This window comes from Astatotilapia calliptera, chromosome 5 (genome assembly GCF_964374335.1).
Source record: "Astatotilapia calliptera chromosome 5, fAstCal68.1, whole genome shotgun sequence".
Classification (NCBI taxonomy): Eukaryota; Metazoa; Chordata; class Actinopteri; order Cichliformes; family Cichlidae; genus Astatotilapia; species Astatotilapia calliptera.
This window is the reverse complement of record NC_137426.1, coordinates 14,607,665-14,631,688: the sequence shown is the minus strand read 5'-3', so window position 1 is coordinate 14,631,688 and position 24,024 is coordinate 14,607,665. Positions and strand designations below refer to the sequence as shown.

General features: G+C 39.4%; 1 protein-coding gene across 10 annotated transcripts in view; it reads left to right on the top strand.

Moving 5' to 3' along the window:
• Window positions 1–23,384, top strand: part of slmapa (sarcolemma associated protein a) — an 83,833-nt gene extending 60,449 nt beyond the window's left edge. For 3 of the 10 annotated variants that reach the window (XM_026167371.2, XM_026167374.2, XM_026167379.2), the window contains 13 exons: window positions 1,268–1,333; window positions 4,510–4,569; window positions 4,713–4,784; window positions 5,054–5,134; window positions 5,537–5,596; window positions 6,360–6,485; window positions 6,718–6,792; window positions 6,887–6,987; window positions 8,632–8,836; window positions 8,931–9,048; window positions 11,741–11,912; window positions 12,781–12,915; window positions 21,172–23,384. In XM_026167371.2, coding sequence (XP_026023156.1) covers window positions 1,268–1,333; window positions 4,510–4,569; window positions 4,713–4,784; window positions 5,054–5,134; window positions 5,537–5,596; window positions 6,360–6,485; window positions 6,718–6,792; window positions 6,887–6,987; window positions 8,632–8,836; window positions 8,931–9,048; window positions 11,741–11,912; window positions 12,781–12,915; window positions 21,172–21,267 — 1,367 coding nt within the window. In that variant the 3' untranslated portion in view covers window positions 21,268–23,384. Of the gene's footprint in view, window positions 1–1,267; window positions 1,334–4,509; window positions 4,570–4,712; window positions 4,785–5,053; window positions 5,135–5,536; window positions 5,597–6,359; window positions 6,486–6,717; window positions 6,793–6,886; window positions 6,988–8,631; window positions 8,837–8,930; window positions 9,049–11,740; window positions 11,913–12,780; window positions 12,916–14,667; window positions 14,756–19,336; window positions 19,373–21,171 lie in introns of all 10 variants that reach the window. The other 7 variants (XM_026167373.2, XM_026167378.2, XM_026167376.2 and 4 more) reach the window with 4 other exon arrangements.
• The last annotated feature ends 640 nt before the right edge of the window (window positions 23,385–24,024 follow it).

Below are 24,024 nucleotides of genomic sequence, written 5' to 3'. Positions count from 1 at the left end.
GTTTGGTTTCTGTCCTCTGGCAGGATTCAGGATTCAACTGAACACTGCCTTCTGGGCCAGTCGATCAATGCTTTTTCTGTTCATGGGTTTGCATACTGTGTAATGACACAATATCTCCTAAATTGGTGCCCACAGTGGTCCAAAATGTGTTGGATTTTTTCCCCTTTCCGTTTCTTTTTTTAATGAAGTGGGTTAAGATCACAGACACTATCCAAGTTTTTTTTTTTTTGTTTTTTTTAAACAACAGCCAGTTAAACATTCCTGCCACATCATATTACGCATGACTATCCTCCAGTTTTCTTGAAATAACCTATTTCAGACGGTGATACTTTACTTAAAATGAGCCTCATATTTTGCACATTTAAATGATAACTTGTTTGATCCGAGCCTTGAATTCAGTTTTTGTGATTTGTTAGAATTTTGGGAGTTAAACTGTATCATCTTTTTGATTTCACTTTGTTTTGGTAAAGTCTCTACTTAGATGCAAAAATGAGGTGGAATTATTATTATCATTATTATTATTTCTTCAAAGTTCGAGCGGACTTGTGAAAACTGTTGGGCTGGTTAACTCGTTATTTCTTGTGCGTGATGTTGAAATGAAAACTTGCTGGGAGGCTTTGTTTCCTGTCTGCTGTTTGCTTGTCCACATCTTGTCTGATGTGGTATCTGTCCAGAACCTTTGTGTTATAACTTTCTGTCTGAAGAGACCAATTTTGGCTTTAATTTCAGCTCCATCCTTTTATTGTGCATCTATCTGTCCTCATAGTTCTCTGTAAATCGTTCTTTCATGCATTCTACCTGCTTCTACCTGTTTGTCCGTCATGATTTCTGTCTTTGGTTCTACCTGTCTGGTCTAAAACCGGGTTGGGTCTGGAGAGCCAATTCTCCACTGGATCCTGTTCCAGATTTGTCGATCCTTAAGGACAATGTTTTGTGATTCTGCTTATCTAATCCAGAACATTAAGTTTTATGGTCTGCTCTTCAGTGTGCTTATATTGGCTACACGGGCACAAGCACGTAGGATGCAGTAAACCCACTTGTCTTGCAGTTCAATATAATATTGCAATAAAACCAGTTTAGAATCAGGACAAATTTTTAAAAAAAAAATCAAAATCCAGAAATTCAAAAAAAATTGTATCGATCTGCGTTAAATCCATGGTTCAATTTACCCTGGCATTGATAAGCAGAATCAATAAAATCGAAAAGAAATACCGGGCTCTGCTCTGATAGTCTTAATAGTAATGTCAGTTCTCTGTGTTTCTATCAGACAACTGTCATGTTAACAACAGCGGAGGAGACTCGACTAGAAACCAACAATTAATTGACTGTCCGCGTGAGTACAAGCATCCATTTCTGCTGTACACCGAAACACTTTTTCCTCATTATTTCCTTTACTTTCTTCCCACGGAGGCCAAACAATGCCAGGAGAAGCCAAATGAAACTGTCAGAGCGCTTAAGTCATGAAATGAAAAGCACAACATTTAAGTTATACTTAGGCAATTTTTATTTTGTTTTCCTCAGAATTATAAGATCTGGACACTAACATTTAATAACTAAAAATTTCTTCCACTAAATTCCAATAATACCATAATATCCCACTTTGTAATGATTTTAAAAATTCTAAATTTCGAGATGTGATGTAATGAAATCTACATTTTTCTTACTCATTCTTCACATGCCTTAACACATCATCGCATCCTTGGATTTTCCTGGTTTAAAGTTGTTTCTGTTCTTGCTCATTCTTCTTTACTTAACTAGTGAACTGTGATTAAATCTTTTGGATGAAGATTGTTTTTCTTTAATTGGATGTTTCTTCAGAGCAGTTTTATTTTGTGTGAAACAGGCTGGTAAAGAGTATTCTGAGAAAACTGCAAGTGTTCTTTTCATAAAGATGGGCTAAGCAGCATAAACTTTTTAAGGTTGAGTAGTATTAAGTGTAGTATTTAAACCTTAAGCAGCCAAACTATTTTATGCAGATATAATTGTTTAATGGCTATGTTTGTGTTTTCATGGTTTCAATCAAATGTTCTTTGCTGCTGTGGGTCTTTTAGTTTGTTCACTGCAAAATATCATGTAGTACAAAGTAAAGAATAAAAATAAAGTATGATTTTAAAACAACACAAGAAACAAAACAACATCGATTTCTAGCACAATTTTCTATTATCCTTGCCACACCAAAGGATGATCTCTTAAAGAAAAGTTGTAGATAAGGTTGGGCGATATGTAAAATTTTTCCAGTCCAATAACCGATGATAGGCGATATATTCATGCAGGTGACTTTTTTTTATTGGCGGAGCAATGTGATTATGCACAGACTGATTTGCGTGTTTAGAATTTATACGTTTTGTTTGGAGGGAATATTCTACCTTCTTTTCACTGCGGCCACAGTGATGCGGACGCTGCACCGGTCCATCGTGGTGAAGAGAGTGTAAAAGCGAAGCTCTCAATTTACTGGTCGATCTACGTCCCTATCCTCACCTATGGCCACGAGCTGTGGGTAGTGACCGAAAGAACGAGAGCGCGGATACAAGCGGCGGAAATGAGCTTCCTCCGAAGGGTGGCTGGTCTCTCCCTTAGAGATAGGGTGAGAAGTTCAGCCATCCGGGAGGGGCTCAGAGTAGAGCCGCTGCTCCTCCACATTGAAAGGAGCCAGCTGAGGTGGTTCGGGCATCTAACAAGAATACCTTCTGGGTGAGGTGTTCCGGGCATGTCCCACTGGGAGGAGGCCCCGGGGCAGACCCAGGACACGCTGGAGAGATTATATCTCTCGGCTGGCCTGGGAACGCCTTGGTGTTCCCCCGGATAGGCTAGAGGAGGTGGCTGGGGAGAGGGAAGTCTGGGCTTCTCTGCTCAGGCTACTGCCCCCACGACCCGGCCCCGGATAAAGAAGAAGATGGATGGTTTTTTTCTGATGAAAAAAAAAACAGTCTATACTACTCTGCAAGAGCGACATCTTGTTTTTCTGTCAGCAGCAGCACATGAAATTTACCTCACTGCAGCTGGTACAGACATGAATGAGCTCTCTTTGTGATTATTCCTAAAATCACAGCACAGCTGTTGTTTTTGACTGTTGTGAATGAAGAGAGCAAATATGTGTTATTGGGAAGATTAAGTTAAAGTGTTAATACCATTTGTCAGATCATTTGAGCAGGCTTTAGCTGAAAAATTGTGAAACTAGAGGTTCATCATGAGGAACCAGGACCCACCTAAGCCTTAATTTCAGTTTTATTTTTCATGGTTCTGTGAGAATAATTAGATTACATTTGGAGCCTGGTGATGTTTCACTGACCAAATGTTCCTGCATATTGAACTCTTTCTTCCTCTTTTTTTAAAAAAAGCCCACACATATATATTGTTTGCTTTGATTTCCTTATGGCATCTTTTATTCTTCTTCTCCTGGAGCAGTGTTTTTTCCTGCATGCTGCTTTTATGACTTTTCACTAACGTGAAACAGATTTTTTTTTGCTCCCTTCTATTTTTTTCCCCCCTCGTCTTCCTTCTCTTCTAGTTTCTTCAATTCACATAACTTTGGAATTTTTACCTTTTTACACATTGACCATGTCTTCACTCATACCAGAAACAGATTGAGTAGCAAGTGTGAGAAAACATTTGAGGAAACATCATCCACTGTGGAATTTTTATTGCTGCTGTACCTTGTCGGTTGATTACATTTACTGTCAGCTGTCAGCCACATTCTGGTGTGGTTTATAATGCACAGATGGAGATTAGGACTTTAGATCAGTGGTTCTTAACCTGGGTTCGATCGAACCCTAGGGGTTCGGTGAGTCGGTCTCAGGGGTTCGGCAGAGCCTCCACCGTGACATGCACCGCTCATTTTGTGCACCAATAAAAAACATATCTATGTCTTGAATTTGAAAAAAATCATATTTTATTTTTCACTAAAGAGGGGTTCAGTGAATGCGCATATGAAACTGGTGGGGTTCGGTACCGCCAACAAGGTTAAGAACCACTGCTTTAGATGAAGCTTTAGTTTTAAGGTCATTTGGAATTGATTGAAGTGAGCTGTGTTAATTTTGTAGTTTAATTTCACATTTATTGTGTGAACAGCTAATAACAGCTGGTAAACGTAGTTTGGCTTTTTCAAGGGTCTCGATTGCATTAAGTATTTATTTTTTATTAACTTTATTTCCACATTTGAATTCAGTTAGTTTTTGCTGTACAAAAATGTCATTGGATTTATCATACTGAATGTAAGGATACATAAGTGAGATGTCACTGCAGTAGTGATTAATTACTTCAAGCTGTCAGCTGGTTCAGTGTTTTACACGTTTTTTCCTGTCGTCTGATAATTGTGTTAAAATGATTCATCTCTGATTCAGCTGTTCAGTTTGAGAAGTTTGAAATAAAACATTACTTTTTCTGAATTTGTATACTAACACTTTTACTAACCAACTGCTAATCCAGCTGATAATGGTGGCAGTCAGATTTTATTTTCTGACTTTTTTAAACTGATTCCTTCTGGTTTTCTGTTTTTTTCTCTCTCTGCAGCTGTCATAGAGCTAAAGAAGACCGTCAGTGATTCACTCCACAAACTGGCCAACTTTGATGGTAAGTTAATAACTCAGTTTCTTTTGGATTTCTTTTGTTTTTTGAGTCCTGATATAGATTCATCCATGAACAAAAGCAAGCTAAATGGATTGCTGTTTTTTAAAACCTGAACTGAAATTTTCACCCTGATGTTTCTGTTGAAGTGATGGACGCCCACTTACAGAACAACCAGACGGCGGGAGATGACATCCTGACCAGCCCTGATCGACTCAAAGGTAGAGAACACACCAGAGTTAGAAATTAGGTTTTATGATATTGTTTTATTTTTTTTAAATGTTCAGTTTTAATGATCCCAAAATTACATTTGATTTAAGTAGAAGTATAAATCTACCTGAACACTGTGCATGTGTTCCAGCTGATTAAAGTAATTTATTGGTTTTGAATTTGATGGCACGAGTAAATGTTGACTGTCAAGTGATTACACTGTAGTTTTTTAGTTAGTCCTGGCTGATGTGCATGTTTGTTTTCGTGTGTACGTCCACAGGGAATCAGATGGATGCCAAAGAGTCAGACATGTCCGACACTCTGAGTCCCAGCAAAGACCGCAGCAGTGACGACACGTCAGGTCAGTGAAAACACCCATACATTCTTGCTCATCGGTTTAAGTCTAATTTTGGCAATTCCAAAATTTGTCTTGTGTTTTCTCAGTTTTACTGGAAAGGTTTTTCTTTTCCACCTAATTTCGAATAGCGTTGACATCTGTTTAAAGTTTAGCTGTTCTGTCTCACACTGTCTGCTCTTCAATCTTTAATTAATCATAGAGTAGCTTTACAAATTACTGAGAATGTTTAGATTTTTTCCTGAGGGTCATAAATGAGTTGCCTGAAAGAGATTTGTGTTATGTATCTTTTAAAATCGCTTGTTCTCTCTAGCAGTTTATTATGTCAGTATCTGATTCTCCTTGAAACTGCTGGAGTATAGATCCTAAAGCAGCCACAGGAGTTTTACGCGTTTTTGTGTGTTTCAGATGGAAACATGAACGACCAAGAGCTGAATGAACCCCAGAACAGAGTAGCTCTGCTCAAAGGTAACTGTGGCCGTGCACCTGTGATCATAAACCCCAAAACACCGGGCCGCCCAGTTTGATTATTGTATTTAACTGACCATTAGGAAGATGTTCAGCTGTGCTGGTCCCTGAAGGGCCTGGTGTTTTTTCCATTTTAGAGTTTGTGTCTACAGACTGTATAAAAGGCAGATGAAGCGAAGCCTGAAGTGCCTTAAACTCTCACCCCTGCTAATGGCCAGCAGGGGGTGCCTTTGGGTGCAATAAGAAGTCTAGGTGTATTAAATATGAGTGGGGGAAAAAGGCCTCATTGCCATGACCTGTGACCTCAGTAAACTATTTCCTGCAGTTTGTGGTCTCAGGCGATATTTTAAATAAGCGCATTTTTTAAAGCTGGGATTGCATTTACTTATGTCTAATATACACATGTAAATCTGAATAACTGAACCAGGACGTCATAGCAACTTCATCCGTCTTTTCAATAAAATATCTACTAGCTACTATCTAGTCAGCTGGACACCCCCCACCGCCCCCACCCACTACACTCCTGACTGACTGAATAAAATAGTCCAGTCAGTTATGTTCAGTAAGTTGATATCCACACTGTGCTCAGTCATTTATTCATATATGTATTTATTGAACAGTGAAGAAGTTAAGTCTGGAAAGTTCCTGTTTTTTGAATAAAAATACAGATAATTTGTAGACCCTGACTTTGTCATTGAATAATAATAATAATAATAATAATAATAAATAATGTACTTAACATTTTGTATGTGTCTGTGGTTAGATGAGCTACATCGGGCCGGTCTAGAGCCTGGAGACACGGAGCAGGTCATCCACCATCTCCACAGAGAGCTTCTGGAGGCCCAAGAATTAGCCAACACCGGCAAGCAGAAATGTCTAGAGCTACAAGGTAACAGTGTTCTCACAATGCTGTGGATTATATTTTATAATTAGAATTTTAATTATAATTAATAGCTCGCAAACTTTGTTTGAATTAAAGTTTACCTCATACATTTTTACTACAGTATTGTTGAGTTTGTGAGATTACAGTTCTTGCCCTGCATCGCTTCAATTATACGTTGCATGAAAATATAAAAGAACAGTGGTATAAACATAATGACTGTGTGACTCTTGGTGTGCAGCTCTGTTGGAGGAGGAGAGGAGGAGTAACTCTCAGCTGACTGAGGAGTCGACCAAACAGATCCAGTTCTTGCAGAGTGAGTGAATACAGAGAAAAATATGTACTATAGATTTGTATCAATAAGTATTTAGCTGCCACATCTCACTTCCTATGTGCTTGTGTGTTTTTAGCTCAGCTTGGGAAGCTTCAGGCTGACATGGAGGCACTGAGGGAGCAGAGGGAGAGCACCATCTGTAGCACCAGAGAGGAGCTTTACTCTGCCCAGGAGGAGGTACCTCTTCACCTACTGTTGCTTCCAGTTCTTCATCATAACTCTTCCTTACTTCTCTTCCATTCTGTCTTGAAACCTCTCTTGGCTAATGTGTAACATGTCAGACTCTTCATGGACTCCAGGGTTTGAGTGGGTCATTAATAACCCTTTAAAAGTTGAAATTGCTAATAACAGCTTAAAAAAAAACTAACTAAAAAAACTGAACTAAAACTAATAAAAGGGAAAATTTTAATTAACTGAAATAAGACAACAAACTGAAACAACATTGTGTGCAATTAAAAATATTCAGGGAATGTCTTTGGGTTTACTCAGTCTGGTTACATTTTTTTAACACACAAGTCCTCAGGAGGTTTTAGTGCATCTTACTAGGGGTGCAACGATACACAAAATTCACTGTTCAGTTCAATACTTTGGTGTCACACTCCGATACAAATTTTTTTTTTAATTTGTCATTTATTGAAATTATAAATATATATTTTAACTCAAAAGTACAGTTTTTAAATTTAATGCTGAAACAACAAAATAATTTAAAAAAAATCTATCTGATTGAGGAATCACTCATCTTTGGAAAAGAGAGTTTATTACAGAGAAATGGCTCTTTCCAAAATAAAAGCTATACTATACTCTTCTTCCGGGGTATATTCTCAGCAGCATATTAAACATATCAGGTCCCCATAAGGTGCTAACGGCTGTCTAAATGACTCGGGTAAAGTTTGTAGCATGCGTGCTTGTTGTTTTTGTCTGCTTCCAATTTGCACTAGGATGATGTCGGTGTAAATGTGCAGTCATATTCGTTGTGTTCCCACTAGTGCTGTCAGTGTTAATCTCGTTAAAATGACATTAACGCCATAACGCAGCAAATCTCCGTTAACAAGTTACCGCAGATCGCCCCGTTCATGGGGCTGGACGGCGTCAACACGTTAACAAGCTAACTGCGCTAACGCACTAGTTCCCACCAATGTAATTGAGCATTGCGTGGCACATCCAACATACTGTTTTACTTTTGTCCATGACTCGCTTACCATCAGGGTCATACGTCACATGAAGACCAAAATAGTTCCAAACACCAGATCTGAATGAGGGTGGGGGAGGTTCAATTTGCCATGTTGCAACGAGCTTAATTTTTGTCTTGCTAGCTTGTGCTGCGCTCAGTGGATCTGCGCTCGACAGTGCAGCCTAGGCAGAGTAGTCGAACGCAGATCCACTGAGCGCTCAACACAGACAGCATCGTCAGAAGAAAAGTTGATAAAAGAAATAAAAAATTTGTATTGTTCAATATCGATACAAGTATCGTTGCACCCCTACATCTTACATCTTGCCTGTGGAAATATTTTTAAAAATATTTTCTTTTGAAATCATTGTAATAATAACAAACATTGAAACTAATAAAAATGAAATTGTAACTAGACATTCTTGTTTTAAAAATGACAAATAGTAAACAATGTGACATTGTTCGCTCATAGTCCTTTCTAAGTTTATAAAAAACATTATAAGGATTTGTTTGTTTGTTTAAATGAGTCAGGAACCCTGGAGTCTCTGTCACTCATTCTTCGTTATGCAAAAAGCCTCCCTGTTTGTCAGTTTGCACCAAATTGTAGTCTCATGAGAAAGTGACCGAACCACCGATTGTGTTTTTGCTCTCAGATTCTTGTCCTGCGACACGCTATGGAGGCGGCCACGGCAGAGCGGGAGCGTGAGATCACTGTCCTGCAGGCAGACCTGGTCAGTGTGCGCTCCGAGCTAGAGCACTGGAGGAACACAGCCGCCAAATACGAGGAGGAGATCGCCCGGCTGCAGGAGGCCTTCACGCAGCAGGAACAGCAGCAGACTGCTGCCAGCGAGCTGCAGGGTGAGCACTGCCTGCATGTTTGTCTGAGGCTGTCTGTTCATGTCTTTGAATCACTACTAATCATAACTGTGCATCCTCTGTCTCGCTGCCACAGTGGAGTGCACTGCATTGCACCAGCGGTGTACGTGTTTGCAGCAGGACTGTGATGGCCTGAGAGCTGAGAGGAAAACACTCACAGAAAAACTGCACCGCCTGGAGGCTGAGCTGAGCAGGTACACACACATTGCTTTAAATTTTTTTATCTGAATCCACTGTTTTATTTTATTTTATTTATTTTACTATACTGCAGTGCTGTCAGAATTATACAAGATCACATTTAATTATTTGTCAAAAAAAGATCCACACAGCTATAAACCATTTTGAATATAGCGTTACTAAATAAACACCACTTTGAAACTTATATTCTCTTAACTGGATCTCAAGCTGAGAGTCTCGAAACCTGGAACATATCAAACTTTGTTAGGTGGACGTTAAAGTCTTTTGACAGGCGTGATCGAGTTGATGAATTCTGGCCCAGGACGGCTCTCGGGAGCAGTGCCAAGTCGACAGATCAGGTTCAGAGTTTGGATTCAGCATTAAAGGGCAGGCTGAGGGCGAGACTGACAGAAGGAAACATGGTGTCCAGCTGATTCAGGCAGAGAAAGACGAGGAGATGACAGCTGACTGACAGCTCACTGAGACTATCTGCCAGATTTGTTCTCCACTGAGAGAAAACACTGCTGCATGTTCTCACCACAACCACGTCCTCAGCAGGATTTTATCTGTGCTTCAGCTACATTTTTTTTTTTTTACGAGTTTACAATAAACTGTACACATCTTTTGACTTTCTACAAAGAGATGAATGCACTTTGGACATGGACGATTCTTATCCGGCATATTGACAGCTGAGGTAAACAGTGAACTGACAGCCTACCCAGATAGCAAAAACCTCCAAGCTGGATCCAGTTCGGAGTCACTTTGCTGTCTGAGTACACTCACTACAGATGAAAGGTGGTCAGAGCTTTTGAGGTAATTCAAAGGATAAAAAAATAGGATACTGCAAGATAGTTACACACCCATCTGTTTTGTATTTCCTGGTTTATTACTGTTGTTGATATTATTCAAAAAAGTTCAGGTCGAATGTACAAAAAACGTTTTCTTGTAAACAAACAGTAAACATCCATTATGGGCTAATCTAATATAAATGTTTTTTGATCTTTTGACTGAATGAATCACATTATTCCTACAACAGCCACCTCAGCAGGAATGATCCGGTTGATTTGGGAGGAGTAAGCAAACAATTTGAACTGACTGAAATCTATGGACAACTAGCTTTGAAATCTTACACACTGTAACTTTAAAGTTTAAAAAGGAATTTATTTAGATTTATTTAGTTGTTATGGAAGATAAATGACCTGTAGAGTCAGAACCATGTTTTGTACCAGCCTGTAAACAGGTTTATTTCTGCTCTAAAGTTGGAAATCCCTTTTGGAACCAGCCTCAAGTGGCTGTTAGAGGAACTGCAGTATTTGGGACTACTTTGTTGGCTTACTTTTTTATTAAGGTCTAGTGTAGTTATGTTTGTAATTGCAAGCTCGACATATATTTTAACTACAGTTGCACTCAGAAGTAATCAAGCATTTTTTTTCTCCTGTGTTTTAAAGTTATCAAATCCCAGGAGAAGACTGAAAACCACCTTAAAGAGATCTCACTAATGAGAGTTGTCAGCATTTCCAAAGTTTGATTTTGCTGTTTGTGGATCAATTTCTGCATTTGAACTCTTTCTGATGACATTTATGGAAACAAGTCAGAGTGTTTTTTAATGTTGTGACATTTTGTTGCAGCATTTACATAAACAAGCTAAATACAGAAATCACTGTTTACAGTACCAGTCGAAGGATTTGATCCACATGTTGGACAGAAGGTTTTCAAAACTATAAACACATGTATAAACTCCATGTTCCAGTTTATGTTGCATGTAGCTCTATAAGCAGAAAATTATATTGGAGAGCTACGTCAAAAGGAATTTACCAGTATAAATTCCAGTAAAATGTTCTATCAGATCAAAATCTTCGCTGTCAATAAAAGAATTCCCGTCAGCACATAATTTTCCATATCATAATGCATTTGTAAGATGGATGAGGTCAGTCAGTGCCGAGACACACTGAGGACTTGGCCAAAAACATACCCCTAGTCTATTTTTGATGGATGGTGCACCAAGCTGCATAGTGCAGATAAGCAGGACAGGAAGCCAGACACAGAGAAAGCATACAGTTTGGTCATTTGTATGAACCAGGCACTCATCTGTTTACCAGCAGTGATGGTGAACACATGACTATTGAGAAGACACGACTATTTGTTAACATTAAGTCTCGCTCTTCATAATAAAAAAGGGAAATGCAATGTTTGTGCCTTTTTTTGCTAAAATTATTTTTTAAAATGTTGTACATCATGTGTAAGGTATCCCAGTTACACACAATGATTTATATATTTTTTGTTTTATAATGGCGTCTGGACAGAGTACAAAGTAATCTCTCTCAGTATTCCTACAGAGGTGCACTTTTTTACTACCATTGGATCTACATGATACTAATAAAATCACAGCTTTAATTGTGACCACAGAAGCCCCGCAAAGGGTGTTTAAATCATTTGTCTATAAGACACAGCCAATTATGGGGGAAAAAAGCTGGTCTAAATAGAGAGAAGCTAAAACAGCTTGTTTCAGACCGGATAAATTGAGGGCCTGCGCCAAGGCAAGTATAAATGACTCCAGAGTACAGTAAAAAAAAAAAAACCGAGCCTGAAATGAGTCTCATAAGTCTTCAATAAGGTCACAGCATCGCAAATCCTTCGAGAGTTTCTAACATTGTTGAGAAACGTAGTGGAGTGATTACTGAGTCGAGGTGTGATTTGGTGTGTTTGCAGCACCAGGGAGAAGAGTCTGGTCCTCAGCAGCAGTCTGGAGTCTCTGGAGAAGAGGGAGGAGGTTTTGCAGGACAAACTGGGTTCTCTGGAGAATCAGCACCTGCAGGACGCGAGCAGGCTAAAGAGCCAGCTGGACCAGGCCCAGGCCCACACACACACACTGCAGAAAGAGGTACGCACACAGAATGGGATTTAAGAAAAATAAAAATAAAACACAGAAAACGCCAGGTGAGAAACAACAGAACAAATGGAAGAGATGAAAAACAAAAGTTGGAAATGGATCAATGAGTCTTTTGATAAATCCAGAGAGACTTAAGTCAGCATGAGTGAAGGTGGTTGAGCAGATGCCTAAGGCAGATGTGAATAAAGAGAGGAAACCACACTGGGGTTCTCAGAGAAATAAAATAAAATGTACCAAAATCTCCACAGTGGGGGAAATGCATACAAGCAGCAGCCTGAATGAATTTTTGAGCTCTTTTATTTAAACCCCCCAAAAAGGTTTCAGCTAAAAAGAACTTTAAGATAGACAAACAGCTACACAAGCAAGCTGCAGTCAGTATCTGTTCAGTGGAGCACATCAAGTGACATTAATTGACAAGTTGGTGATTTATTGATTATATGTTTGCTTTGGGTAATTGAAAGTTGTAAAAAATGAAGGAAAAACATCAATCTCGGCATTACTAAAATGCATTAGCAAAATGATAATAACTCAGCAGGTCAATAGTGTTTGTCAGATAGTTGTATAAAAAGTCCAGTGTTTGTCGACTGAGTTATTGGTAACAGCAGCTAGTGAGCTTTTGTAAATGTGGCACTTGGTGGATTCTCCATCAGTTTTAAAGGGGCCTGTTATTCTTTTCTGGCAGTTTTTTTCTATTCTTGGATCTGTATGATGTCACAAGGAGAAAGGGATATCCCAAAGAGGTTAACTTTACTTGGAAGTGAACCCTTTATGCAAATGGACATAGAAATGACAGTGGTCATAGAAATAACAGTGGCCTGTGTGTGTGTGTGTCTGTCTGTCTGTCTGTCTGTCTGTGCAGTATGAAGACACACAGTCCCAGCTATCTGATCTCCGTCAGCGTTATGAGAGAACAGAGCAGGAGAAGCTGAACATCCACCAGGAGCTGGAGCAGTGCAGGAGCAGCCTCAAGCTGCTGCAGGACAAGTCCAGCTCTGTGAGTGCCCACACCAACACTCTTTGTTCCTTTATGATAAAAAACACAGACTTGTGCTTGGACTGTTTTTTTGTAATCTATGTTTGCTCAGCTTTAAGTTTTACCATAATTTATTTTTGCTTTAAGGTTGCTTTTTATGCAGGTGAAGCTGCATTTTTATCCTGACCTGTGAGAAATGTCACACAGCGTTAGTGTTGTCTAATGGCCAATAACATCTTTGTTGAAAGTAGAAATGCTCATAATGCCAAATAATAACTGGTGAGGTAACAAAATAACATTTAAATTGTGATTTTTAACTGAATTCATGCAGCTCTGTGAACACATTCAAAGCAGTTGTGTTTTTTTGTTTTGTTTTTTTAAACTGACTCCTCTAGCCAAGGTGACATGTGACCTCACCGTCTCTCCTGGTTTATATCCTGTTCTGATAAATAAGCTGATGGATAAAAACTCTTGGAAACATTAATCAGAAAATCAGTGAGGCGGAGCAGCCTACTCTGTACCCCCACCCCCCTTCTTTTCTTCCTTTCCTCCTCCCTCAGCTCTTAAAACACGATATATCTAAAGGCCAATTTCTCTTCATTACAACCTTGTAATTTTGCCTCTTTAGTTTTTTTGGTAATAATAATGTTGCAATATCTGAGATCTGGGAACACGAAGGCCACACTAGAAAGTCTCATTGTTTCTGTTTTTTTATTTTATGTATTTTTTGATACAAAGTCTACAATTGATATCTATTATAAAAAAATAAATAAATAAATCCACCATTGCTGTATGTTAAGTGAACTGATTCTCTCCTGTCCCACTTTTCTTTCATGGTCTTCTCCAATTCTCATTATCCTCACAGTGCATCGTCTTTGGGTGTTGCATGGACTAAACTGCTAGTGGTCTGTAGCTGATACAGTGTGGATAATGGAATGTGACGATTGGTTTGGAAGGTCTTCCACTACTTTTTGCTGGACCTTGCCATCCTAAATTAGGTTAACTATTGATCTAATGATGCTTATAAACTGGGTTGTAACATAATTGGGGGCTTGTCCAAGACCAGTTTAATTCTTTTGTGGAGACTAAAATGCAGGATGAGTGAAGTTTCATTTGAGATATCTCCAGATAGAAATCATTTTTTATTCAACTAGGCAGATTAAAACAAAACTCCAGATTTGATTGATTTATTTGGAAGGAAAGATGAATGGCACTGATGTGAGCTAAAAGTGTTTTTGGAAATGTCCATCAGGGTTACAAAAGATTTTCTAGACAAAAGTATTTGTATCTCATTTCACTGTGTTCCCAGATCTCATTAACCACTGTTTGCATTAATTAGCACTGATAGCAATGGAGCAAATAAGAACCTGATTATAAAAAAACTAGAGTTACCCTCTCTTCACTCAGTGCATTTCTGTTAGGCTTCTTTGTATGAACCGGTGTCCGTCGTGCTGTAAAGATCAGATTGAAACCAGCTGACAGACGGCAGCTGGAGGAGATCTGTTCCTGCTGCAGAAAAGTGTTGCTGTTTTAAAAGAGCCTGGTGACGGATGGCTGTTCCTCCGTGGTGATTGTGAATGTGGCTGCTGAATGTGTAGAAATGTTGGTGCTGCTTTGTAGAAAACGGCTGATTGGATACAAACCCAAACCCCCTCTCTCCCTTTCTTCCCTCCCCCCTCGCTGTAGCTGCTCCATCCTCCATGTTGGTTTTGGTTGATTTGCTGGCTGATTTCTTCTTATCCACTCTCCCCCTCCAACCCCTCTCCCTTTTAGCCATCCATATTGCAGCCTGTCCAAGCCATATTCATGGGCCTTGTCCTGGCTCTGCTCTACTGGTGTTTCGGCCAGTTGTGGTAGAAAGGTACACACCGACATGACATCAGTCTATCTCTCTGCCGTCCTGTCTGTCTGTCTGTCTCTGATGCGTCTATCTGTTTGTCATCACTGGAAGGTGTCAGAGGCGAAAGGGTCGTTCTGATCTGTGATGAATTCAGGGTCATGAGTTTCAGCTGGAAAACTGACGTGCTGAAATGGAAAAGAAATCTCCCTCTGAGCTCAACACAGGTTTCCGCCGTGAGAGCTGATTATTTTTGAAAATAAGAACTACAGGCATTGCTGTTGAAAGTGAAAGCTCCTGTAAACGTGTCCAACACATAAATATATTATTACAATTCTTTAAGTCTAATAGAGAAGCATTGCATGACTCATGATTTTCTTATACTGGGCCTTAATGCAGAACCTAAGTGTGAATCCTGCTGTTTTAGCTCCGCCCACTTTAATTCAATTGTTTTTTGTTTGGCAGCCCCTCATAAACAAAAAGTTGGAACACTTTCTGTACCTGATATGAGGCAAATTTGTAGGTCAGTCTCTCCTTCCAAACAAGCTACCAGAAGTGCATTCCCTTTTTTTCCCCATATGTCCACACTTTTTTTTTAATGCTCATAAATTCAGTCACAAATTAACCTAAATAAGGAGGGAATGTAAGTGTAAGGAGCAGGTTATTACTGGCAAGCATCCAAATATTCCTAAACTACATCTTTCACCATTTGAATGCTAACAGCTCAGGATGATGATGTGTTGCGGTGCAGGGTGATGATACATAAAGGTAACCCAGCTGTTGAACTCTGAATTCTGATCACCAGATCGCTCTCTTCACCTCCTAAACTTCCATTTAAGACTAAGGATCATCTTAGCCATCATCATCATCATCATCACGGCGTCTGGTCCCTCGTCTTCTGATATGAGAACCACTAACTGCATGGCTGTCAGTCTGCCTGTTCGTCTGCCAGTCAGTCTCACTTCTGCTTCTGTTCTGCTGCAGCTAACATTAACACGCTCTTGGGGCTCCCTCCACCCACAGACCCTCCATTTAAAGGGAGCCTTGTACATATGCTTCATGCTCTTCACAGCAGCGGTGTTTGACCTATCGTAGCAGGGAAAAAAACGGGTAGACAAGGCTTCTTATTGTAGACTTGACATAAAAGAGGCACCTAGCTTCCAGGTCTTTAAATACAGTATGGAAGTGCAATGAACCTGTACTCTTTCTAATGACCAGCAGGGGGAGACTCCTTTGGCTGTAAAGGGATGCCCGGGTGTCTAGAAGAAATCACCCTTCAGCTCACTTGATCTACCTCAGTAAACACATTATTAAATGGAACACCATGTTTATTTTATAAATGATGGTACAATTGGAGTCAAAAGGGTGTTATAAAACAGGGCGTGTCTACTCTGTAACTGACATGTGAGCTTGCAGTGCCCCTCAGTTTTTCCATCACACCAACCCTCGCTCGACGCGTGTAGGTTCGACACAAGGTGACTCCTTAAATCTGTTCATCTGGACGTTGTGTTTTCAGAGTGAGAAATATTTTTTCACTAAATCGGAGGATTTCTTCACTCTCTGTTAACTGTAGCTTTACCCAACCTTATAAACAGTACATTTGGATAATGACCAAAACTAGCACCACTGACTAACAACCAGCTGCGAGTTCAGTTAATTGATCAATGGCCATGAGTGCCATTCTGAATGGTACTCCAGCTGTGGTTGGAGTGGCTGCAATCACTTTTTTTAGATCACCAAAAAATGTCCTCTTTTCCCACCACTCAAACCTCAGCGTTCCTCCCTGTCCCGCATGTGCACATCCTCATTGAAAGAGTGGCCATTGGACTGTAGGTATAAATAGACTGTAGAGTCCTGGCCTGATGAAGTAGCTCTTCTGTGTTGTCCCATCTGCTTAGCCAGAGGTTGTTTGGTTTTCCCGATGTATAAAATCACGACAGTCTATAGATGGTATATAGCACTTTTCCACTCTGAGCACTCAAAGCGCTTCGCACAACTTGCCTCATTCATGCAAGCACCTTTTTTTTTATATATGTTTTTCTATGTAAGTGCTCTCTATTTAACGTTCACACACATTCATACTCTTAGCGACTTGAGGTAGTATGTTGCCCAAGGTTATTTGGAATGCAGACTATAAAAGCTAGGGATCAAACCACAACCTTCCGATTAGCAGATGACTTAAAGCTACAGCCACCGTCTGTGTACACTATATTACTGTGTTTGTGGCGGGGGAAACACATCCTTGTGGTTGACTGATCTTTAGTGTAGTGTGTTTTGAGGTTTGAAAGCCACAGAAACGCTGCGTTTTAATGAAATGCTTCTTAGCGGTTTTGATACGGCTGACATATAAGGAGTCATTAAAGGTTTTTACTGAAGCAATGATACTAGATTCAGTCATTATGGAAATTTACTGTTACTGGTTAGTTTAAGGTTGGGAAAATCAGCTGAGACTGAAAGTCACTTGGATGAGTGACAAAATGGTTCTCCCAATGAAAATGCAACGTCCAGATAAGCTGATTCAACTTTACTGTAATTTTCTTACAATGATGATCGAGCATGGATTGAAACAAAGCAAAGAACTGCAGAAAAAATAGACTTTAAAAAAACAAACAAAAACAAAACATAGGTGGCATCCATCTTTTAGATACAGTCTGTGATGGCACTGAGATCTTTAATTAAGCTGCTGCAACATCAGGACTCACCAAGTTGGACACAGCCATTTATTTATTTATTTTATTTTGTTATTTACATGCTCAAAGTGATCTCAGAAAGGTATGTCATGTAAGATCAAAACAAATGATTTCTGAGAGAATTGAAACAAGGTATGTGGCTGTAGTGACTTTATTTTTCTGGAAAAAATGCATAAATAAATCAATCTGCCGATAATCCACCCGTCTCCAAATCCACTGACTAGATGAGAGGAATGTAAACAGCCTGGCTGAAATCGAAGGCACCGAAGGCCTCCAGGGTGTTTAGATGTGTATGATGGATGCAAATTTTGTGTCACCGCTGTACATCTATGCACACTGTACTACTTCAAAGCTTTGCCTACTTTGATAGTTTAATGATCAGGCAAGAAACCATGACCATCCTGGTAATGTCAGTCAGCAACCTAAATTGAAAATCCCAAAAAACACAGTGGAGAAAAAAAAAAGAATCCCAAATTATTATTTTATTTATGTATTTTTTGCATTTAAAAACAAAACAAAAAGAAAGCTTTCATTTTGGTGGGAAAATGTATACAGTACAGTGGGACCGGTGATCTCTGCTCTAGTCTTTAGACTCCATTGCGTGCTAACAGCTGCACCAGGAAGCGTGCGCTTACCTGATTTTCACACAAAAAGGAGTGACGTATTATTGGCTGTGCTGCAGGAGTATGGCTCGTCACAATATTACACAGATCGGTTTTTAACCTAAGCAAAGTTCAGTTGTCAAACTTATTAAAATGAATGAATTACTGTGAGGAGCAGTAACTAGAGCCACGACTAGAGGAACAATAAGTTTCTGTGTTTACCAATCCAGCTGCTGTACACAGCACTGGTGTGAAACACCCGTCACATGCACCTGCGGCTGTTTTCTTAAGCACGATCTGATATCCTCGTGTCGGTGTTGTTCCCACATCATCATAATAAATGTTGTCCCAGGTTCAACATTGCAAGTGACCAATCACATTGTTGTGACATCATACTTTTGCGACTTTGGGAAAAACCGCCTTAAAAAAAAATCGACTTGACTAGCAAGACACCGCCTGATCCAGCAATTTGAATTCTTTGCATTTCAGGATACGGTTCTTTGATAAACGGTAAGCATTATACATGTTGTCCTTGCAACACTGGAATTCCATAAATGAATGAATGGCTTGGCTTGCAAAAGTATGACGTCACAACAATGTGACTGGTCACTTGCAATGTTGAACCTGGAACAATATTTATTATGATGATGTGGGAACAACACCGACACGAGGATATCAGATCATCCGTTTTCTTACTGCAGCTTTACTTCATCATATATGAAAACGTGGCTGTCCCACACTGAAAGCAGCACCTGAACGCCTCCTGTGTAAACAGACTGCTGAACCGCTCACTCCTGACCGTTCACAGTCAGCAGTGTGTTAAAATTTTAAGTTAAGAAGAAGCGAAATGACAGAAATGAAGGGAAAAAAGTTAATCACAGCGTTTTAATGTTTATGTTCAGCCCAGTAATCTTAAATAAATTACAGTGATCCTCCTTTTGATTTGTCACTTTATCTCTCCCCGACCCGAAGAATTCAACAACATTTCAGTTTTATTTTAATTCAAAGAAAAGTCTGTGAGAAATGTAGATGAGCTTAATTCATCTGTGGAAACTTCTAAAGGTCGCCCTTCTGTTTATTTGCACTCTGTTCCCCTTTAAAGAGGCGTGCTCTGACCATCGCATCTTAAAGGCTAACCCTCTCCTTCCACCTGCCTCATTCAGTCACTCTCCTCTTCCTCTCCGTTAGGTTTTCGGTGCTTTATTTTAGCTTTCTTTAATTACATGTTGCTGTTCTCTCATGTTTCTTTTTGCAGGGTTTGTTTTTAATTTCATTTATTAATCTTTTTTCTTCTTCTGTGTTCTTGCATCCAGCTGCTGCTTAACTTCAGTTATTTTCATCTGTTACTGGTTTGTTTTTTTATTGTCTCTTTTTCTGCAGCCATTCTTACTTTCTTTATTTCTGAAGCATCCATCATCACGTCCATCGTGTTTGTGTTGTGATTGCTGCTTGTTTGTTTATTCGGGAACGTCTGACCAGTATGCCCAGTTGTTGTTTGCTTTGAGGGGAAAATGTTCTGTAACTTTTCTGTTGTTCTGCTCAGGTAACCTAATTTATTTTGCTGCTTTTTGTTTTTTTTTAAATTTATGTTTTTTATTTAATTATTTTTTTACTTGTTTTCTCCACCTGTCCTGAAGTCCCAAAAGATGATATTGATTAAATTTGTTTCCTTTTATCGTTCATACACAAACCAGCAGAGAACTCGAGTAAAACTCGATTGTCCTTGGCAGGGATTTAAAAACTGTTTTGAATTTGAAGCAACACACACTTGGGCCTTAATTACATATTTGGTGCATAAAAGGGAAGTTGCGTTAAGCCCCTATTGGACGTAATCAATGAGGAAATTGTACTTGGCATGTTGACTTGCTTGAGTTAAAACCTTTGTTGTTTCTCACCAAAAATAAAGGATGAATCCTGAAATACCTGAAGGTTATTTGGCTACTGTAAAAATTATTCGTTTTTCTAGATACCTAATAACCTGATTGTAGTTGAAAAGGCCTTTTTTCCCCTTAGAGCTTTTCTTTGACCACAAGTTCAAAGAGCAGCATTTATAAGGACCTTGCAGTGCTGAACTGGCAGCTTTAGTCCCAACGGGCATCCCGTCTTCGCATTGAGCTGCTGTCTCAAACTAGTGATGCTTCCTTTAAAAAATCTGCTGCTGTCAGAGGTCACTGTTTTAATTCAAATCTACAAAATTAGACTCAAGGCTTCTCCCTTAAACTAGCAATGTTTTATAGTGAATAGGACTTTTATTGTTTCAGATTGATTAGACAAAAGGTTCCTTTCATTTTTCACCTCTTATTTTGAAACAAACTTTACTATAAAAAGATATTTTTAACTGGTTTTAGTTGTCTTGGAACTACATGAATAAATGAGTGTACATGTTTACACTAGTTTTGATTCCACAGACTGCAAATAAAAGATGGACGCACCCATCGTGATGTCACCCATTGTTCTGTGGGCAATCCATTGATAAAATACTGAATTTGATTAGCCATATTATTCAGATCATGACATTACAAATATTCTGAAGGGGAAGAAGTTTAGCTGACCCTTTTGAGCAGCCTGGGTTTGAAGGCCGTCTGCTCTCTTCCCACTTGTGTGTCAAAAATCTTCCCTGTCCAATCAAATAAAGGCCAAAAAAAGGCCAAAAAATAATGTTAAAAGCTAAGAAACGGCATAAATGTATTTGAGAGGTCCAGTTCAGCCACCTGTTTCTGCGCTGTTGGTCAAAGCAGCCACAGCCTTGAAAATCTCAGCCTCAGTTATTTGAAAAATCCTGTGTAGTTGTCAGAAGCAGCAAACTATCAGAGGTCAAACCTATGTTTTTGCAGCGGGCGCTATAAAAGTTACATTTTTACATTTTAATTGGAGCCAGCCTCAGGTGGACATTTTTGTCACTTACATGCAGTTTGACTGATTCATTTACGTTGTTCTCGTTAAATAACCTTTTTTTTCCTCAATCAGATGAATTTTTGCACGAGAAAAAGAAATGAAATATCATCTTTTGGACTGAAGTGGCTTCTCTTCTTTTGTCTTTGCCTCTGTCCACTTTTACTCGTAATGTTCAAACTAACTTTATTTATTCACGCGTTTCTTCGTCTGTTTTTGTCTCGTGTGTGTTTTTTCGTTCATCTCTCTCCAACAGAGCGGCTGGAGCCCCTGGATGCCGGTCGTCGCAGTGATGGTCGCCGTGACGGCCGCCGTCCTCTACCCCAACCTCTCCAAGAGCAGCTCCACCTAGGACACAAAACACAAGCGAACACACACACGGAGCGCCGTGAGGAGAGCGTCACTGCTTTACTTGTATAAAGTCTAATTGTACATAATTGTAGAGGGATATAAAGGTTGTGGTTTCTACAGAGGACTCAGAAGCTTCTTGGATTATTTTGTTTTGGGTTTTTGTTGTTGTTGTTTTTCCTGCGGCGGGGAGTTTTGTTGTTTTTATTCTCCGCTCTCTCAGCTCTGGTGGGGGGCTCCTTTTTTTTTTTCTTTTTTTTTTCTTTCCCCCCCCTTTCCCCATTTTTTTTTTGTCTCTCTGCTGATTTCCAGGTAACAAAACGTTCTCCAGCAGGTGGAGCTTCCACATACACACAAAAACCTGCTTAATGCTAACCCGGCGCTTTCCAGCAGCTTCGAACGTCACTGACAGGTAAATCTGTCTGTTTCACCTTTACCTCTGAGGACAGAGTTTCTGAAGAAGAGATGGCTTTTCTTTTACACAGCTCCACATTCAGCTTAAATTTACTTGCTAAATTCTTCAAACCAGCTCGTTGTGTTAGAGCAGATCTAGAGGAGGAGCCACTTTTTCTTGATCCCAGTTTACAGACGTCAGCTGTAATTCACCCAGGGGATGTACCCATCTTCGATTTATACTAATAAATACTTTTTGAATCTCCTTCAGGACACAAAATAACCACACATTTCATTTTAGTTTTCCCTGATAAAATGCCCAAAACAGATGAAACAAGAATTTAAGGCACTTCCTTGATAGCAGCTGTTTCCAAACAGTAACTAAAGGTTAGAAGTGTAGTTAAACCACAGCGGAGGTTTATTTTAGGGCAAGGTTGTAGTACTTGAATGGGCACACCAGTAAAGTGGCCCACGGTGCTGCGACATCCCTCAGCTCCACCGATTGCTACAGTTACTACAATTAAAATGATAAAAACAGAAACGTTCTCTGGTTTCCTGCTAACATCTCAGTTTCACTAGAGTTAGAGTAATTCGAATGCTTTGGGCTTTAAGATCTGTTTTTGGTCAGATAGACGTTCGTTCAGTGACTTCAGGTGTTCTGCCTTAAATGTGAGTTCATGTGACCGTGCATCACATCGGGCTTGAGCAGGTCTGAGTTTATAGACTCGGGGTGATCCTGGCTCTAAGAGCACAAACGAAGTACAAATGATGACGAAGTGCACCATGTCATCGTGATTAACCCGAGGCTGCTGGGAAGCTCTCGCGCTGAAGCAATTTCAGGAAGCTCTGCCCTGTTCTGCTTTCAGTCGGCCATGTTGGATGTCTAACTTGGCGTTTTCTCTGGGGTTATTTTCATTTGTTTCTGTTTGGGGAAATTCTGGGGTCTGAGTTGAAACTTGAAGCCAAATTATTGAAATAAAATCTGATTTATTTTGTGTTGGGTTTACTTTTTTCTTTCTCCATGTTGGGGGCACAGAGAAAAGGGGTCAAAGTGCCTCTGATGTAACTAACACCACACTTTGTGTATGTGTGCAGACACACACACACACACCTCCCCTGATATATACACACACACACTTGGTTTGACAGTCAGAGGTTGCTTTTTCCAGGGCTTTCAGCTTAATCACAGCTCTTTAAATGTCTGAGAATTTCCCAGAATTCAGATTAACCGACTATACAACACCCGAAGAGCAAAGTTTAAAAGGAGGAACAAGAAAATTTGTAAAAAATGTTTAACGGGCCAAATATCAAAATCTATTCATTTTTTTAATGACACACAAGACGTCAGACCTCTGATGAAATATTTTGAGAGACACTGAATCATTTCAAAGTGTGTGTGTGTTGGTAGACAGGGATGTGTGTGTGTGGGTTCACAGTCTGGACTCTTGAGCAGCGTTCGTCATCGTTCGTGTACTCCGTTTCGTCTCCGTGTTTAAAAAGAACTAAAATAAGACAATGAACAAATACTCCTGATGTGTAAAGAGAAAAAACACTACAGAACAGAGAGAGAATTGTAAGATAAAATGTTATCGACTGATGTGCTACTAGACTTATTTTGTTAAAACTGTTTAGAGATATGAGAGGGAGCTATGTAGAGAATATGATGAGGATGTATTGAATATGCAGAGCGATGTTTGGATTAAAGTTGTAGCAAGCTGACCCACCAAACCTGCTTCCTGTGTCTTTATTCACAAACACTCAGAGATGAACTCGTTTTGGGTCAATATAAATACTTCAGAAGGTTGAAACTATCCTGTTTTTTCCCCATCTGGCTTCTGCATGCTGTTATTTTGAAATGGCAACAGCAGGAAGGACATTAAAGGGATTTTTACTGTAACTGCTCACAAGATTTAAAACTCTGCATCGTGTAGAGATGGTGTGCACTTTGTGGTTCTGAATTAAATGCAAATAAGACACTTTAAATATTAATGTTTCCAGATTCTTGAAGACTGTTGTGTTAAAGAAAACATAATTCTCTTTAATCCATTTTTACTAGATTAAAACACTGCAAGAAGAAAGGTAAAGATCAGTATGAATGCCTTCATATCTGAAAAATCTCTAGATTGGAGCATTATATTAAACTGATTTGTGAATTTGAATGATTTTGTAGTGCACAAACAACTCCCAAGTACAAGAAAATGTTTATAAAATATGTAGTTTGATCGATACAGGATTAATGAAGTGGCATTTTTTAAGGGAAACTAATGTTAGAGTAAAGTTTTCAAGACAAAATTATCTCAAAGTTGTTAAAGTTGCTTTATCCTTAAGAAAAATCTTGAAATATCAGCACCTAAAATCCAAACGTGTG